Here is an 18,269-nt window from a genome sequence, read left to right on the forward strand (position 1 = left end):
TGGCCTCGCCTTCAATGTGAAGGCCGTCTGCTCTTTTATATAAGAATACCTTCTGGTCTTTCATCAACCTTGTCGTCCGTAAAATGTCCTGCATTTAATTTATTTTTATCTCATGAAATTTCCACCCCATAAATTGTAATTGTATTGCAAATTTCCTATTTAGGTCACAATTAATTTCGATTTGCCAATTATACTTCCTGCTTATTGGCATTTAGTTGCCTGGTGGGTCATTAAAAACTTTAACTAAATACCATAACCTAAATAATCGGGTGTCCTTTTCATGGTGAAACATAATTTTGCTATCCAATTGAAGTGACTGACTTGACATACTTTTTCAATGATCGGTAATTTCCGTTATAAACAAAATTTACAATTTGCCTTCCTTCCGTTCACCGAAAGCATAACACACAGCCACCCAACACACACACACAACCTTCCCTTCAATACCAATAGACCTTTGAACTATTTAAGTCAAAGTCATTATTAACTATCGACAGCTGCGAGAGAAGTTGTTTCGTCCTGGTTTCCAAAAATGAAATCATTGGCAAGTTATAGGCAAACCGCAAATCAATCACCGGTTTAGTAAATTCCCCAACAACAGTAACAATTACAGTAATAATAATAACAACAAACAACACATAATCATGTTTTACCTCAACATTAATCCTGTAACAGTTCCATAATAACTTTGCTAGTTTGAGACACCTTCATCCGGCTGAAGTTCGTTCGTTTTGGTGGAGCAAAAGTTTTTCAGTTCTTCAACGGCAAATAAACTTTGTCCATTACTCCAAACTAGGAGGGTCTTCTTGGTGATGGAATTTTATTTTGGAGAATAGAGGAAATGAGCCACAAACTGGGTAATTCCTTTATTGTTGTTGCTACTGTTGTTGGTTGTACAATGAAAGGAAATTACAAGAAATGTTTTATGATTATTCAATACTGTTGCGCCTTCCTTTCCTCCCACCACCCCACCTTTTCATTGTTGTATTTCAAATCGTTCATCGAAAATCGATAGGAAGGCAAAGTTTTTTTTTTGTTTAGGTAACTCGGGGTGTGTGTGTCAGAGAATTCTAATGAAGTTTTTCTTTGGGAAAAATTACTATTGTATTGTTTGGAAATAGAGCTGAGAACGTTTTTTCAATTCATCGGGAAATAGTTGAATTTGTGTTGTTCGGTGAAAAGCATGCGTTACCTTTACGAGGCATCGGATGAAAAATATGTAAAGTCTCAGGATAAGGATAATGAAGACGAGCCAAGTCCTTTGTCTTCGTATAAATTTCGTTTGCATACAATAACCCGTGGCAAATTTGAATTTGACAAACATGATGTGCCGATTGTTTTCAAATGTTCTCCGGATTCATTGTTGAATCTTTGTGTGCGAATTGTGGATGCCATACCTTTGCCTTCGGTGTACGAATGGAATATTGAAGATATTTGCAAATGGCTAAGGGGATATGGATACCGGCAATATCAGGTAAGGAACATTAAGAACAATACGTTTATTTTTCAAAGGGAGGATTAAGGAGAGCAGAAGGTTTTCACGCAGAAGGCGTTCTGGTCTCCTTTAAGACAACCGAGAAGAACTTTTGGTCTACTATAAGAAGAGTTCCTGGTTTCGATAAAAAATTTTGCTCTTCTATAAATGTTCTTAGTTTTTTGTTCGACCTTTTGGTTTTATTAACAATTTTGCTCTTCTATGAGAAGGTCTTTTGTTCTTCCATAAGAAGATCTTATTTTCTTCTATACGAGGACCTTTTTTTCTTCAACAGTAGAGCTACATTCTGGTCCTCTATGCAAAGACCGTCTAGTATTCTATAAAAGGACCTACTAGTCTTCTATGAGAATACCGACTGGTCTTTTATGAGAAAATCTTCTGGTGTTCTATGAAAATACTTCGTGGTCTCTTCTTCCTCTTAGCCATCGGCAAATGCAAAGAAAGGGTTAAGGAGAGAAGAAAGTTTTCTCCCATAAGGTCTACAAATGTACTTCAAATAAGATCAGGGTACCTTCATCATAGTATACCATAATATCTTCTCCAAAGTACCGTTGTTGTTGTAGGAACCACTACACGGGTAACTGTTCTTCTTTTTATATGCCCGGACATAAATCCCAAAGGGTTTTTTGGACTTATTTCCGTCAATGAATTCGGACATAACACCCAAACATTTCGAAGATCGTTTTGCACGCGATGCGGATGTTTTCATCTGTTCTAGTCTTCGGTCTCAAATCCCGACCGAAGGAGGTCGTCTACTACATCCACAAATTAATGTTATAATTATGTCACGGAACATTTTTATAAATATAACTATGCTTCCAACTACATAATCAAAAATGACGCCACCTAGATAGAATTTGTCCATAACGACATGGGAGTTAGGTGAGTCGATTTTGTTAAACAGGTACAACGTATCATCCTGGGCAGATGTTTTGCGTTACAGGCTTGATGGCCAGGTTTGATGGCCTAATAGAAATGGAAGCGGTTGTACCAATCGAATCTTAGAGCGCTAAAATATCCCTAGTTTGTAGAAGCAGCTGTTGTTCATCGGTTGCCACGGATGGTGGATGATCTCCAAGGACGGTATTCATACGATAGACTCTCATAGTCTCCGCGACTGCAATAGTATAAATACCACAGAAACCTGCTTGACATGTATTTTGATCTAGAGATTCTATTTTGTATCTTTAGACCTCTCTCCTATCCATAAGATCAAAAATTGGAAGGTTTTGTCTATATTACGCCAACACATACTTCATCGACCACTTTTAGTATTGCTGGAGAATCGATAAGATCTCATTCTTGTCATGGATGTGGTGCAACGAAGACATGGGGAGACAGCATTTTGCTGTTCTCAGGGTTGCATTCTGCTAGGTCTGTAAATTCATATAATAGGTACCAACATACGTTGACATACCACAATGGCACCGTATGGCCAGCATAACCTAGCATAACCTACCAACGACCGAGCTATCGTGGTTAACAAGGTTTATTTATCTTTTCTCCAAGTGCTGCCAGTTAGGAACTTGATGACTGTAATTCTACTTCTAATATGATCGTAGATAGCTGTAACATGCGCTGATGACTTATAGAAGCTATCGAATGTGAATCCCAGAAGTTTGAGGTAATTAGTGTTTGGAATTATTGACCCTTGGACTAATTAGTGGTCGACCTATCCACTTTCACATCCAGTGGGAGCTTCGTCTCCGTCGTTGTGTTGACGATCTGCAACTGGATAGCACGCTATGATGCTGTAGAGGAGTAAAGCCGCAATAATTTTCACTACTGGTGACTAAAGTGAGATCGGCCTGTATGATTCCCTTCTGCTAGCATCCTTGCCTGGCTTCAGTCGCCGGACCCGAAGAGGCCTTCTAATAGTAGAAGACCGCTATTGAAGGTCTTCTAACAGCAGTAGAGACCTTCAGAAGGTCTTCTAACAATAGAGGACCTATTTATGAATACTTCTACCAATAGCAGAGAACCTTTTTAGTGTTTCTTCGAAATAGTAAAATACCCCTTTAGGAGGTATCTAACATTAAAATACCCCTTAAGGAGGTCTTCTAAAAGTAGAAGACGACTTTAGGAGGCTTTCTAACAGTAGAGTGCCCCTATTGGAAGTTTATGACGGCTTTAGGAGGTCTTCCAACAGTCGATGGTCTTTTTACATTAGAAGACCCGAATATGTAAACTTCTACCTTTACACTTCGTTGTAAAGGTGATATTTTCTACTTTCCATGCCAGGTTTTGCTTTCGATATACCTATTACAGAAGAGAGATATTAGCTTTGAAATAAAACGTTGGCCTTTTCTCCAAATAAGTTTTTTTTCACATTCCGACCCCTGAATAATATCCGACCCATTAACACCCAAAATTTCGTGACGATCCATCAAAATTGCGACGTGTAGCGTGATTATAAAAAAATGGGATGTATTACCGACTTTTGCGATATCTCCGTTATTTGGATACCTACGCCAACCTGCTTTACATCATTGTAAAGATGGGATTTATTGTCAGACTTTGCTTTTGGAAGGTCCCGAACCAAAGCTGTGATATTCGTCATTATTATTGAAATCGCAAAAATGAAAAGTTGTATTCTATTAGCGGCTATTGCGATATCTTCGTTGCTTGACCACCTACGACAACCTAAGTTACATCGTTGCAAAGGTGATATTTTTATACCCTCCACCATATGGAGGGTATAATTAAATTTGACATTCCGTTTATAACACATCGAAATATACGTCGGAGACCCTATAAAGTATATATAATATTGATCAGCATAAAATTCTATGTCGATTTAACCATGTCTGTCTGTCCGTCCGTACGTCCGTCCGTCTGTCTGTTGAAATCAAGATACAGCTCGCAATTTTAAAGATAGAGAGGCAATACTTGTTATAGAAGTTTTTATTACTTGCAGGATGGTTGGTATTGAAAATGGGATATATCGGTCCACGTTTTGATATAGCCCCCATAGAACGGTACCTCCCGATTTTCGGTATTTTTAAGGTTTTAGCTTCATTATCACACCGAAATGACTAAAATTTGGTACTAAGTTTACGTTCGGGGTATAAAACTTTCCCCCAGAATTTTGTCGGTATCGGTCCATGCCTTCACATAGCCCCCATAGAACGGTACCTTCCGATTTTCGGTATTTTGAAGGTTGTGGCCTCAACTTTTATGCGAAATGGCTGAAATTTGTTATTTAGACAATGTTGGGGATACTCAATTATCCTCTTTAAATTTGTCGTATAGGTCAACGCCTTTATATCAGTGCCTACCAAGAAGAGCGAAGCCACAAATGTTAATGTATACAAAACATTGGCAGTTTATGACATTGTGTTAGTAAGATTGAATGCACGCAAGCTACAAAACAAAAACAAATCAAAACATTTGCTCTCTTTTGTGTGATCTTTCTTTGCGTTCGGGTCGTGTGTGTGTGTGAATTGCTGAAAAACTTCGTCACTTCAACAATACCAAAGAACGGCATTGCTTTATATAGCCCTCATAGAACGATATCTCCCAATTTTCGGTACTTAGTCTTCTTTGGGTCTAAAAACTTTCGGTCAGATATTTGTCGGTATGGATCGACGTTCTGAAATAGTTTTCATAGAATGGTGCCTCACATTGTTATACCAAAATTGCTGAAATTTAGTATTAAGTCTTTTTCATACACGAAAGGAAACTAATTATTCCATTTTACTTCAATATACCTCGTAGTGGAGGGTATAACAAGTTCGGACAGGCCGAACTTAACGCCGTTTATACTTGTCTACTTTCATTTTGCTTTTGATATACCCCTTATAGAAGCAATGATATTCGCTTTGAAATAAAACGTTGACTTTTTCTCCAAATAAGTTTTTTGCCCATTCCGACCACTGAATATTATCCGACCATCACCAAAATCAATAGGCTTCTTCCCCTGTAGGACCCCCATTAACCCCCACGACGATCCGATCAAAATTCCGACCTGTAGCGTGATTACAAAAAAATGGCATTTATTGCCGACTATTGCGATATCTCCGTTATGTGGCCACCTACGTCAACCTACTTTGCATCACTGTAAAGATGGGATTTTCTACTTTCATATTCGGACTTTGTTTTTGGTAGATCCCCAACCGAAGCTGTGATATTCGTCATTATTATTAAAATCGCAATAATGAAAATTTGGGTTCTATTTGCGACTATTGTGATATCTTCGTTGTTTGATCACCTACGATAACCTACTTTACATCATTAGATAGGCGATATTTTCTACTTTTATTGTTAGATTTTGCTTTTTGTATACCCCATATAGCTGAGATATTCGCTTTGAAATAAAACGTTGACTTTTTCTCCAAATAAGTTTTTTGCCCATTCCGACCCCTAAATATTATCCGACCATCACCATAATCAATATGCTTCTTCCCCTCCGTGACCCCCATCAACATCCAAAATTTCGTGACAATCCGATCAAAATTGCGACCTGTAGCGTGATTACAAGGTTTAGATGGACAGACGGACACACATAGCCAGATCGACGCAGCTCGTCGAGACATTAATTTTGGTATATATAAGTATGGGTCTACGACCATTATTTCGATGCGTTACAAACTTTTTGGCCAAAACCAATTTATAATACCTTCCCCACATAGTGGTGTAGGGTATAATGATTTTTGAAAAAATATTGGTGTGCCGAATTTAATGTTATATTTCTATATCGTAGAAAAAAATTTGCCCAGAGTCGGAGTCGAGATACTTTTTTCGACTTAAACTCCGACTCCAGGAAAATTGCTCGACTCCGACTCGACTTATTGGTCTTCCCACTAAAGGTAAGTTTGCTTTCCCACAGAAGGTCAATTGGCTTTCCCATAGAATACCAGTTGATCTCCTTATACCAGAAGATTAGCCCTGAAAGAAGTTCGAACTTCGAAACACTTGATCTTTCTATAGAATACCAGTTGGGTTTCTTATAAAATATTAGAAGGCCTTCTCAAAGATTATTTATTATATTCTCACGCATAGAAGTCCTTTTGGTCTTCTTATAAGAGAGAATTTGGTCTTACCATCTTCTACCTGCCTCACCATCTTCCCTTTCTTAAAGTAATCCGCACTTGGTCTTCACAAAGTAACCACGTTGGCCCTCCTAAATATGTCTAATTAGTTTTTCTATTGTAGAGCAGTATTTCCATAGAAGACTAAAGGTAAGGTCACATAGGCAAATATTTGCTCCAGCGACCGGCAGAGAGCGCTTACTTAGAGCAAGTGAGCATACATTTCAATGCTCTCAGTACGCGCACACTGCCGCAGCGTTGCCAGTATTTTTTGGCCTCTTTTCCCCAATTTGTCCAAAACTTTTCCCCAAAATTCCCCAGATTTTATTGAATTTCCTCAAAAAAAGCCCCAAACATTTTTCAACAAATAACTACAAAAATAAAAAATCAAAAGTAGTTTTATTTTACTATTGAAATTCATATCAATAAATATGGTTCAAAATTGCTGAAAATATCAGCGTAAAATTGCTTGTAAGTTTTAAACAAATGCATATTTGTACCCAGCAAAAAATTTTGGAAGTTGTGCATGTGGAGTTATGATTTAACAACATCCTTCGATGCAGTCCACACGGAGTTATGAAAAATGCACTCCGTTGGATACAATTTATAAGCAGTTGCTTTAGAGATCCCTACATTTATTCTAAAAATAAGAGAGATGGTCTGTTCCTTTACTTTTAAAAATGGTAACAGTGGCAAAAAATGGTAAAAGTGGTGAACTGCTCTCATACAAATTGTATGCTTTTAAAAGTAAGGGAACACTTTGCGGGTAAAAAGTGGTAAAACCTGGTAACCTCAGGAACGTAAAGGAACACGACTAGAGTGTATACATTTCTAAAGCGCTCGGCACATACGGTGCGTTGAGCGTCGCGCTACAACAACCACATGAAAAATTAGATAACAAACTTGGCATCACTTACACATTTTTCATGTGGTTGTTGTTTTCAACGCGCAACGTGTCACAAAACGTTGTGCGTTGCGTCACGCGTTAAAAACAACAACCACATGAAAAAATGTAAGTGATGCCAAGTTTGTTCTTGAAGTTTTCATGTGGTTGTTGTAACGCGACGCACAACGTACCGTGTGTGCCGGGGCCATAAGAATTTGTTATAAAATAAAGAAATAAAAACTTAAGTTTCGAAAATTTTTGCGGTAATTCACGAGACGGAAATTTTAATGGAGTGGAGTGCAGTTGGAGTACATTTCGAAAGCTGAACTAGTGATGGGAAGGCAACATAAAAAACCTTTAGGATGATGAAGAAAAATTAGATGCGCTTGGGTTATTTGGAGAACGGAGAAAGTAAACTCAAATGTAATTGATAATGGATACTTCTTTTTAATTTGTGTTTATATAATAAAGTTCTTTGTATTATTGTTTTATGCAGCAATAATAATTGCATTTTATTTATTCTGGGATATTTCGCAATGGCTTGAATTTTTATTGCATCTTTAGACTGAATAAAAACGCAATACGTACAGTCCCTTTAAATTCAATCCAAAACACTACATCAAAAGCTGTGATTTGGATCGAAAATGGAGTGCATCCTAACTGTGTGCTGTGGAAGCAAAATGGAGTGCATCCTAGCTGCGCGCTCCCTTGTAAAATTCATAAGTGAATTCATAGAAAAATATGTACTCCAACGGCACTTATACTGTACACTTGTAGTGATTCAACTGCATCAGCGAATGCAAACTTTTGCTGGCTATTACAACTGTGACCAGTTAGTATATGACGCGTGTTATTTGTGCGCCACGCGTGATCTACTACTATTCACTTACAGAAATTAAAGAAGTTCATGGGCTGGATTCTTGTTCTATGAAAATTTGAAATGAAAATTATTTCCTTTATAAAATTTTTCAATTGGCATTTATTTCCTTTACAAAAAGTTTTCATTTCAAAGAATTGAGTCCAAGTAGTGGAATTCTGTAACACATTTTTCGGGTTACCGACAAAAATCTGTAACTTTAAAATGCTTATAACTTCGGCAATAACCGATATTTGTCGGTAAGTTAACGACCAATAAATAGTAGTCGTAGAATTCTACCGATAGCAAAGGTGTCGATGTTAATTTTACTAATTTTTGTCGGTAACTCAAAATATGAGTTACAGAATTCCACAACAGATAATCTGAAGTAATTAGTCAAAAAAGAAATTCCCCAAAAATCCCCAAATATTTTTCAGATTTCCTCAAAATTTTCCCCATTCCCCAAGTCGAAATTTTTTCCCCCATTTCAAATAAAAATTCCCCAATTTGGGGAAAAATCCCCAATACTGACAACGCTGCTGCCGGTCGCTAGAGCAAATATTTGCCTAATGTGACCTTTCCATAAGTGGTATTCTAAAAGAAGACAGAATACTCTCTTTAGAAACCCATAAACAATCAGTTGCTTGACTGAAGCCATACTCCACAGATAGTTTGACTGAAGCCATGAAAGTGAAGAATAGATTTGTTTGAAGTGAACTTCAAGATGTTTGAATCAAATTACAAGAACTTCGAATGAAATTGTGATAAGTTTGAATCAAACCACAAGTAGTTTGAATGATGCCATAAGAAGTTTGATTCATTCCAGCTCACATGTTAGGTCCGTCCCAGCAGTATTTGTCTTCTGTACATCATATCAACAATATCTTTGGGGGACAATCAAAACATAGGCATTTTATTACAAGGAAATTTTTATTGGATTTTAGACGGGAGTTTATGGCCAGGGATAATGGCATAAGGGAGTCTTTCAGCTAATTGAGGAGTTCGTTTCGCTGTACACAATTCAAATTAATTAAGATTTGCTTTATTGCCTTATTAATTTAAATCATTTCCCTGTTTTCTTTTTATTTTAGAACACGTTCCGTGAAAATCTCATCAATGGCCGTACTCTCCTGCTACTGGATGCCTCTGCCCTCTCTGCCATGAATATAAAAGACTTTCAACACATCAAACACTTAGCCTATGGCATACGATCTCTGTTCTATTTCGAAATGACAAAATTTGGGCGCAGCTTGTCGCACTACCCTGAATTCCACTATGAAATATATAAACTCTTACAAGTAAAAACCGGCAGGTACTACGAAATGACACGTCGTTCCGACTTGTGGCGTAAATTACAAATAATACGTAAGCAAGAACCAAATCTCTTACATTGGGATATACTAGAGAAATGGTTGAATTTTGAAAAAGTTCCCGAACACACTGAACTTATTGGTGGTACACATCGTTACAATTTATATCGCTGTCATGGTAAGATTAAGCCCGAGGAAGTTGTTAAGCCGACAAAGCATTGTCAATGCCTGCCACCATGTGAGTGTTCATGGTCGGAATTGGATTATCGTGAGCCATGGAATTTGAAATGTTTGCCGCCACATTCAAAGGATAAGGACAAGGGATTTATAAAGACTTGTAAGAAATGTTTGGCTCCCTGCACCTGCCGTTGGCCATCAAAACAATATATGACCCGCGGTGTATTGTCTTGTCTACAAGTGGCATTTCCTCAAAAATATTGTACGGTTGCGAGCCATTTCAGGCAGATAGCACAAAGAGAGGATAACGATTTTCAAAATTATCGCTTGTCATTGGTTTGAAGGGCAAACAAAATTCTTGTGGAGAAAATCAATTTATTTTTGTTATGATTTTTCGAAAATAAAATAGATCAACCACCGGCATCAGAAAGAAGTATTATTGAAATGGATCCATATTCGAGGTAAGACCATATTATATTAATATTAAACAAATAATAAATAAATAATTAAGAATAACTTACATACTTAGCTGGCCCATTACAGAACATTTGTTTCATAGACCGAACTAAGAAAAGATCTCCAAATCTCTCTGTTTCGTGCTTCACTTTTTGGAATACCGCGCATTGTCATCTCTTCATCCACTTGTTTGCGCCATCTATTCTTTGGCCTGCCAATTCGGCGTGCACCGTCATGTGGGCCGAATTTATACGCCTTTTTAGCGGGTTCATCATCGCTCATTCTTATTATATGGCCTAGCCAACGCAATCGCTGCATCTCGATACGTTTATCTATACTGATGTCGTTGTATAGCTGATACAGCTCGTGGTTCATATGACGTCGATATTCACCGTCAACGCAGATTGGTCCGTAGATCTTTCGAAGAATTTTTTTCTCAAACACGCCAAGCACTGCCTTATCTGCTTGCGCAAGTACCCAGGATTCGGAACCATACATTAGCACGGGCAGTATCAGTGTTTTATACAGCGTTATTTTTGTTTGAAGAGTTGTGGCTTTGTTTTGATAAGCTTACTTTAGTCAAAGTAGCATCGGTTGGCCAAAACAATTCTTCTTTTTATTTCGCAACTGATGTCGTTTGTTGTGTTTACGGCGGTGCCGAGGCATACGAAGTCTTTTACTACCTCAAAATTATAGGAACCAACTTCAACAGTTTGTCCGATCTCATGGACGCATTGCGCGTCGACACCATCTACTTGGTCTTCTCGCCTTGCTACCGCCAGACCCACTATAGCAGATTCTCCTTCAGCATAAGCAAGTAACATGTGGCTATTGGTGTAGATTGTGCCACTTCTTTTGACGTTGCCTCTCGTATAACCTTTTCTAGCAGGATGTTAAAAAGATCACACGAAAAGCTGTTTCCGTGCCTGAAACCTCTTTTGGTACAAAACTCTTCGGAGAGGTTCTTTCCTATTTTAACTGAAGATCTTGTGTCAGTTAGAGTCATTTTACAAAGCCGCATGAGCTTTGCGGGGATACCAAATTCAGACATTGTTTGGAATATCTTTGGACGTAGTGGGCTGTCGAAGGCTGCTTTATAATCGACAAAAAGGTGGTAGGTGTCGATCTGCATCTCTTGGGTCTTCTCCAGGATTTGCCGCAGGGTAAATATCTGGTCAATGGTGGACTTGCCAGGTCTAAAGCCGCATTGGAATGATGCAATTATTTCTTTGACCATGGGCTTTAGTCGTTCGCACAATATCCCTAGCACTATCTTGTAGGCGATAGGGAGAAGACTTATGCCCCTATAGTTGCAGCATAAAATCTTATCTCCTTATGGACGGGACACAGGATGCTCAGGTTTTAATCGTCAGGTACGCGTTCTTCCTGCCAGATGGAGCTAACTAGCTGATGCATACACCTTATCAGCGTGTCGCCTCCGGTTTTAAACAGCTTGGCTGGTAGGCCATCAGCTCCTGCTGCCTTATTATTTTTCAGTCGGTTTATTGCTGTCTTTACCTCATCTTGGCCGGATGGTATATATGTATTCAATACCATCTTCTGGGATTTGATCTGTGGTATCTTCGTCGACTTCGCTACTATTGGATACCAACAGTTTGGAAAAATGTTCTTTCCTTATCCTTAGCACGCTATCTGTATCAGTTACCAGATTACCTTGCTGGTCTCTACAGGAGGATGTGCCAGTTCCAAAGCCATTAGTTTGATGTTTCACTCTTTGGTAGAATTTTCGGACTTCATTCTGTCTCCTGTACATCTCGATTTGTTCACACTCCCGCTTTTCCATCTCTCTCTTTTACCTGTGGAAAAGACGTTTCTCCTCTCTCCTTTTCTCCAGATACCTTTCTCGTGCGCTACGCGTTGCTACTGATTGTAAAGTAGCCCTATATGCATTTTTCTCTTCGGTAGCAACACGACACTCCTGGTCATACCATGCATTCCTTGGTGGAGCTCTCTGGTATCCACATACTGATTTTGCGGCTTTTTGCATGGAGTGGGCAATGTTTTGCCATTGTCCTGATATGTTATTGGGACAAGGAGTGCTTTGATTAAGCAGTTGGGCCAGTTGAGTGGAATATGCAGTGACTATCTGTTTTGATTGCAGCTCACCGATGTCCAACTTCGCATTTTGTTTGCTACGTTTAATCTGGTACGTACCTTTGCTGCAACAAGGTAGTGGTCCGAGTCTATGTTTGTACCTCGGAACGATCGTACATCCAACACGCTTGACGCATGTCTTCCACCTATTACAACATGATCAATTTGATTACTTATTCTTTGATCTGGAGACAGCCAGGTGCCCTTATGAATATCGAGATGATTAAATCTGGTACTGCTAACTACCATGTTTTTTGCAGCTGCAAAGTCTATCAGCCTCATACCATTGTCAGATGTTTCACTGTGGAGACTGAATTTCCCGACTGTTGGGCCAAAGATATTCTCCTTTCCAATTTTGGCATTAAAATCGCCTAGAATGATTTTAATGTCATGGGCAGGGCAACGGTCATATGTTTCTTCTAAGCGCTCGTAAAATATATCTTTAGTCTGTTCGTCCTTTTCTTCAGTGGGAGCATGAGCGCAAATAAAGCTGATGTTGAAGAATTTAGCTTTTATTCGAATTGCGTCACCTTTAGGTGTTGTTGTGATGCCTTTCCCAATCCATCGTATTTCCTGTATGGCAGTAATATCGGCCTTGTACTTTTCAAGTACGTCTGCCAATGCGAAGACTGCACCTTCTCTATAAAGAGTGCGAACATTCCAGGTGCAGATTCGCAGATTATGGTCCATAAAACGTTTGCGGGGTTCGTCAACTTTAGAGGGGTTTGTTTTTCTTTTCTTTCGTTTTTTCATAGTAGTATGTTTTTTCTAGGGGAGGGTTACTAACCCGACGCGCAAACCCAAGTTTTTAACGTTCTTATGGGTGAACGCGCGGCACATGTTAGCTCACTACCTTTAACGGGTGTTAAAGGCAGTTCCCCAGGTGACACCACGGGGAGGTCAGTGTCCACTTGAGATGAAAGAGGGACCAAGATAAATCCTGGGCTTTGCCATGTTAAAGCCGGTCAAGACCGTTGCTTGGTATCATTCATCCCCTACGTCACCCAGGCTATAAATATGATGACATTAAATATTACCAGAACGTCCTAAATGTGGACTTTGTAAATTACTTAAAAGGAGCCCTAATGCACGAGGTTAAATAGAGCGTACATTATCTTTAGTGATACCAAGATATAATTGAATCAAACCACAGGTTGTTCGTCAAACCGAATGCAGTTTGAACAAAATCATTAGATTTAAACACAACATAGTGAATGCTATAAAGGAGACTGTAGGCGGGAGAATGTAGCGAAGAGAAGTTCGATTGAAGTCAGTGAAGTATCCTAGAAATAGTCCTCATGAACGATCTAAAAGGAGTCTTCATATATGGTAGATGAGGTTTCTGATATGCCGCAATTAGCTTCACTGAAACTGTATGCAGTTTGAATCAAACTACAGGTAGTTTGAATCAAACCACGTGTAGTTTGAATCAAACCCCACGCAGTTTGGATGAGTCGAGTCTTTAGAGAGGACAAAAAGAAAATATGTTGGACCAGGGAACCTTATAGACTCTCTATATGTTAAAAATCCGAATAGTTAAAATGAAACGAAGAGGAGTTCGAATGCACATAAAGAATTTTTTTATAAATTATCAGAAGCGAGTCTTGAGCCTTATAGACTAGTTTAAGGTAGTCTTGATGGACCTCAAAGAAAAATTTAAATATGACCTAAGGGAAATCTTCATAGATTTAATATTGGAAGTCTTTATATACTAACAGAAAGGGTTTAAGCAAACAAATGGCGGTTTAGTTATGATTTTTGCTTTTCAAATCCCAGCAGCTTCTTTTGTCACACTACCTTTGTAGTTTGTTCAAACCGTACGCAAACTGTATGCAGTTTGAACCAAACACGGGTACTTTGAATCAAACCACATGTAGTTTGAATCAAACCAAGAGTAGTTTGAATCAAACTACAGGTAGTTTGAATCAAACTACAGTTTGAATCAAACCACAGGTAGTTGAATCAAACCCTACGCAGTTCGGAGGAGTCGAGTCTTTAGAAAGGACCACAAGGAAATATTTTGGACGAGGGAACCTCATAGACTCTCTATGTATTAAAAATCTGAATAGAATGAAGCGAAGAGGAGTTCGAATGCACATAAAGATTTTTTATAAATTATCAGAAGCGAGTCTTGAGCCTTTGTAGACCAGCCTAAGATAGTCTTGATGGACCTCAAAGAAGAATTTAAATTTGACCTAAGGGAAACCTTTATAGATTTAATATTGCAAGTCTTTATATACTACCAGAAAGGGTTTAAGCAAACCAAAGACAATGTGGATCAAAAAGAATCTTCACAAATGGTGCTTTACCAATGATTTTTGCTTTACAAAGCCCCCAATTCCCAGCAGCTTCTTTTGTCACACTACTTTTGTACCGTCCTTTTCAATACCCCAATGTAATCATACACTCAGATTTACACCTTCAATATACAATCAGCAAAATTGAAATACCCACACATATGAACTGCGAACTATTGATAGCAACAACAGCAACAACAAACTTACAATATATTTGTAAAGCTTTTGTCATTAGTTATTGTTTGTGCCACGACGACGACGAATCCAAGCGAATGGCTGGATTACAATCTGCTTGTGCGAAACAAGAAAAGGAGAAAAGAAAAAGAGGTGCTTCTTTTGTTGCATTTTTATTTGTTCCCATGTGGAGGAGGAACCGAATGAATCAACAACGTTCGTCGGTGCAACAGCAACGACAACAACACCGGCCCCACTTTGTATTGCAATTATTGACTTGCGCACTGTGTAAATCCATTCATTCTTGCCATTACAATGTGCTATTCTTCTTGCATTTGTTCCTTCCTTCGTTGCCACCAACACAAAAGAAATTCATTGTAAAGCAGTTCAGTTCAGCCACACAATGGAATTGCAGTGCAGCAGTGGGGCATGACTTGAAGTCATGCCTGGTTGGGTTTGTCTTTCGTTCTCTGTGTAGTTTTCTATATATAACTATTATTGTATACATGCATATGTACGTGCATATTACCACTAACTAAAGGATATTCTTTGGCGGAAGAAAGGATGTACATGGATATACATATATGTGAATGTAATAAAAGGATATACAATACAATGGTATCTCTTTATATACAATGCAAGAAAAGCAACAAAGGAAGCCATTTTCTAAAATTTACTACTTTACCAGTTCCTTAAAATTATTGCATCAGGAAGGATAGTTATTTATTTATATGTAGGTTTCTGTTGTTGATGCAACAATAAGGAAACAAGGCTGCATCCCATGTGTTTCTTAAGACAAAATTACAAGAAAAAAGATGTAAGAAGACTAGGAGGGAGTAGTCAATAGAGTAAATAGAATAGGAATTATAGACAAACCAAAACGTAAAGGAAGAATAGACGATCTAACAAGAGCTGCTTTGGATAACCTAAATATGGAAAGAAAGCCTCATAGGTTGTATAAAATCCTACTATATAGACTTCGAGAATAAAGTTGTTTAGGCAACCAGAAATGAGTCTCAATTCACCACTACATTAATACTCTAAAAAGTACTTACGAACGATCAAAACAGAGTCTTTATAGAAGGCATAATGCGCGTTCAGATAAACCATAAGTAGCTTGAATGAAACGTTAAAAACTTGGGTTTGGGCGCAGGGTTAGTTACCGTCCCCTAGAAAAAGCGGCCTACTGTGAAAAAAACGAAAGAAATGAAAAACAAATCCCTCTAAAGTTGACGACCGCCGCAAACGTTTTAAAGACCATGATCTGCGAATCTGCACATGGAATGTTCGCACTCTTTATAGAGAAGGTGCAGTTTACGCATTGGCAGATGTACTGGAAAAGTACAAGGCCGACATTACTGCCATACAGGAAATACGATGGATTGGGAAAGGCGTCACAACAACACCTAAAGGTAGTTGGTCGGAAGTTTGGTCTCCAGCTTCACCCCCGTGAATGAAAGACTCGCTGCAATTCGATTAAAAGCTAAATTCTTCAACATCAGCTTTATTTGCGCTCACGCTCTCACTGAAGACAAGGACGAACAGACCAAAGATATATTTTACGAGCGCTTAGAAGAAACTTATGACCGTTGCGCTGCCCATCACATTAAAATTATTCTAGGCGATTTTAATGCCAAAATTGGAAGGGAGAATATCTTTGGCCCAACAGTCGGGAAATTCAGTCTCCACTGTCAAACATCTGACAATGGTATGAAGCTGATAGACTTTGCAGCTGCAAAAAACTTGGTAGTTAGCAGTACAAGATTTAAGCATCTCGATATTCATAAGGGCACCTGGCTGTCTCCAGATCAAAGAACAAATAATCAAATTGATCTGCTGTGATATATGGAAGACATGCACCGAGCGTCGTGTTGGATGTAAGATCGTTTCGAGGAGCAAACATGAATTCGGACCACTACCTTGTTGCAGCAAAGGTACGTACCCGTCTAAACGTTGCTAATAAAGCACGAACAGATACAACACGAAAGTTAGACATCGGTAAGCTGCAATCACAACAGATAGCCAGAGCATATTCCACTCAACTAGCCCAATTCCTTAATCAAAGCACTCCTCATCCCGATAACATAACAGCGCAATGGCAAAGTATTGCCCACTCCATGCAAACAGCCGCAAAATCCATACTTGGATACCAGAGACCTCCACCAAGGAATCCATGGTATGATCAGGAGGGTCGTGCTGCTACCGAAGAGAAAAATGCGGCATATAGGGCTACTTTACAATCCGTAGCAACGCGTAGCGCACGAGAGAGATATCGGGAGAAAAGGAGAGAGGAGAAACGTCTTTTCCGCAGGAAAAAGAGAGAGATGGAAAAGAGTGAGTGTGAAAAAATCGAGATGTACAGGAACCAGAATGAAATCCGAAAATTCTACCAAAGAGTCAAGCATCAAACTGATGGCTTTGGTACAGGCACATCCTCCTGTAGAGACCAGCAAGGTAATCTGGAAACTGATACAGATAGTGTACTCAGGATATGGAAAGAACATTTTTCAAAACTGTTGGTATCCAATAGCAGCGAAGACGACGAAGATACCACAGTCCCAATCCCAGAAGATGGTATTGAATGTATAGCGTCCAGCCAAGATGAGGTAAAGGCAGCAATAAATCGGCTGAAGAATAATAAGGCAGCAGGAGCCGATGGCTTACCAGCCGAGCTGTTCAAAACCGGAGGCGACACGCTGATAAGGTGTATTCATCAGCTAGTTAGCACCATCTGGCAGGAAGAACGAGTACCCGACGATTGGAACCTGAGTATCCTGTGCCCAATCCATAAGAAGGGAGATAAGACTGTATGCTCTAACTATAGGGGCACAAGTCTACTCCCCATTGCCTACAAGATCGTGTCAGAGATATTGTGCGAACGACTAAAGCCTATGGTCAACGAGATAATTGGACCATATCAATGCGGCTTTAGACCTGGCAAGTCCTCCATTGACCAGATATTTACCCTGCGGCAAATCCTGGAGAAGACCCAAGAGATGCAGATCGACACCTACCACCTTTTTGTCGATTATAAAGCAGCCTTCGACAGCCTGCTGCGTTCAAAGGTCTTCCAAGCCATGTCTGAATTTGGTATCCCCGCAAAGCTCCTCAGTTAAAATAGGAAAGAACCTCTCCGAAGAGTTTAATACCAAAAGAGGTTTCAGACAAGGAGACAGCCTTTCGTGTGATCTCTTCATCATCCTTCTGGAAAAGGTTATACGAGAGGCAAACGTCAAAAGAAGTGGCACAATCTACACCAATAGCCACATGTGACATGCTTATGCTGATGATATAGACATCATGGGACGATCAGTAAAAGAAGTAACTGATACCTTTATGAAGGTCGAAGGAGAATCTGCTAAAGTGGGTCTGGTAGGTAAACGGCGAGAAGACAAAGTTAATGGTCTCGACGCGCAATGCGTCCATTGAGCTCGGACCAACTATGGAAGTTGGTTCCTATAATTTTGAGGTAG

At 39.1% G+C, this 18,269-nt stretch overlaps 1 protein-coding gene across 1 annotated transcript in view; it reads left to right on the plus strand.

Moving 5' to 3' along the window:
* The first annotated feature begins 1,041 nt into the window (after positions 1-1,041).
* Positions 1,042-18,269, plus strand: part of LOC141393653 (uncharacterized) — a 121,860-nt gene continuing 104,632 nt past the window's right edge. The window contains exons 1-2 of the mRNA XM_073966991.1: positions 1,042-1,474; positions 9,359-10,215. Coding sequence (XP_073823092.1) covers positions 1,184-1,474; positions 9,359-10,096 — 1,029 coding nt within the window. The 5' untranslated portion in view covers positions 1,042-1,183 and the 3' untranslated portion in view covers positions 10,097-10,215. The remainder of the gene's footprint in view (positions 1,475-9,358; positions 10,216-18,269) is intronic.

Source organism: Musca autumnalis, unplaced genomic scaffold, assembly GCF_047663935.1.
Source record: "Musca autumnalis isolate F117 unplaced genomic scaffold, ASM4766393v1 scaffold_2, whole genome shotgun sequence".
In the NCBI taxonomy this organism is placed as follows: domain Eukaryota; kingdom Metazoa; phylum Arthropoda; class Insecta; order Diptera; family Muscidae; genus Musca; species Musca autumnalis.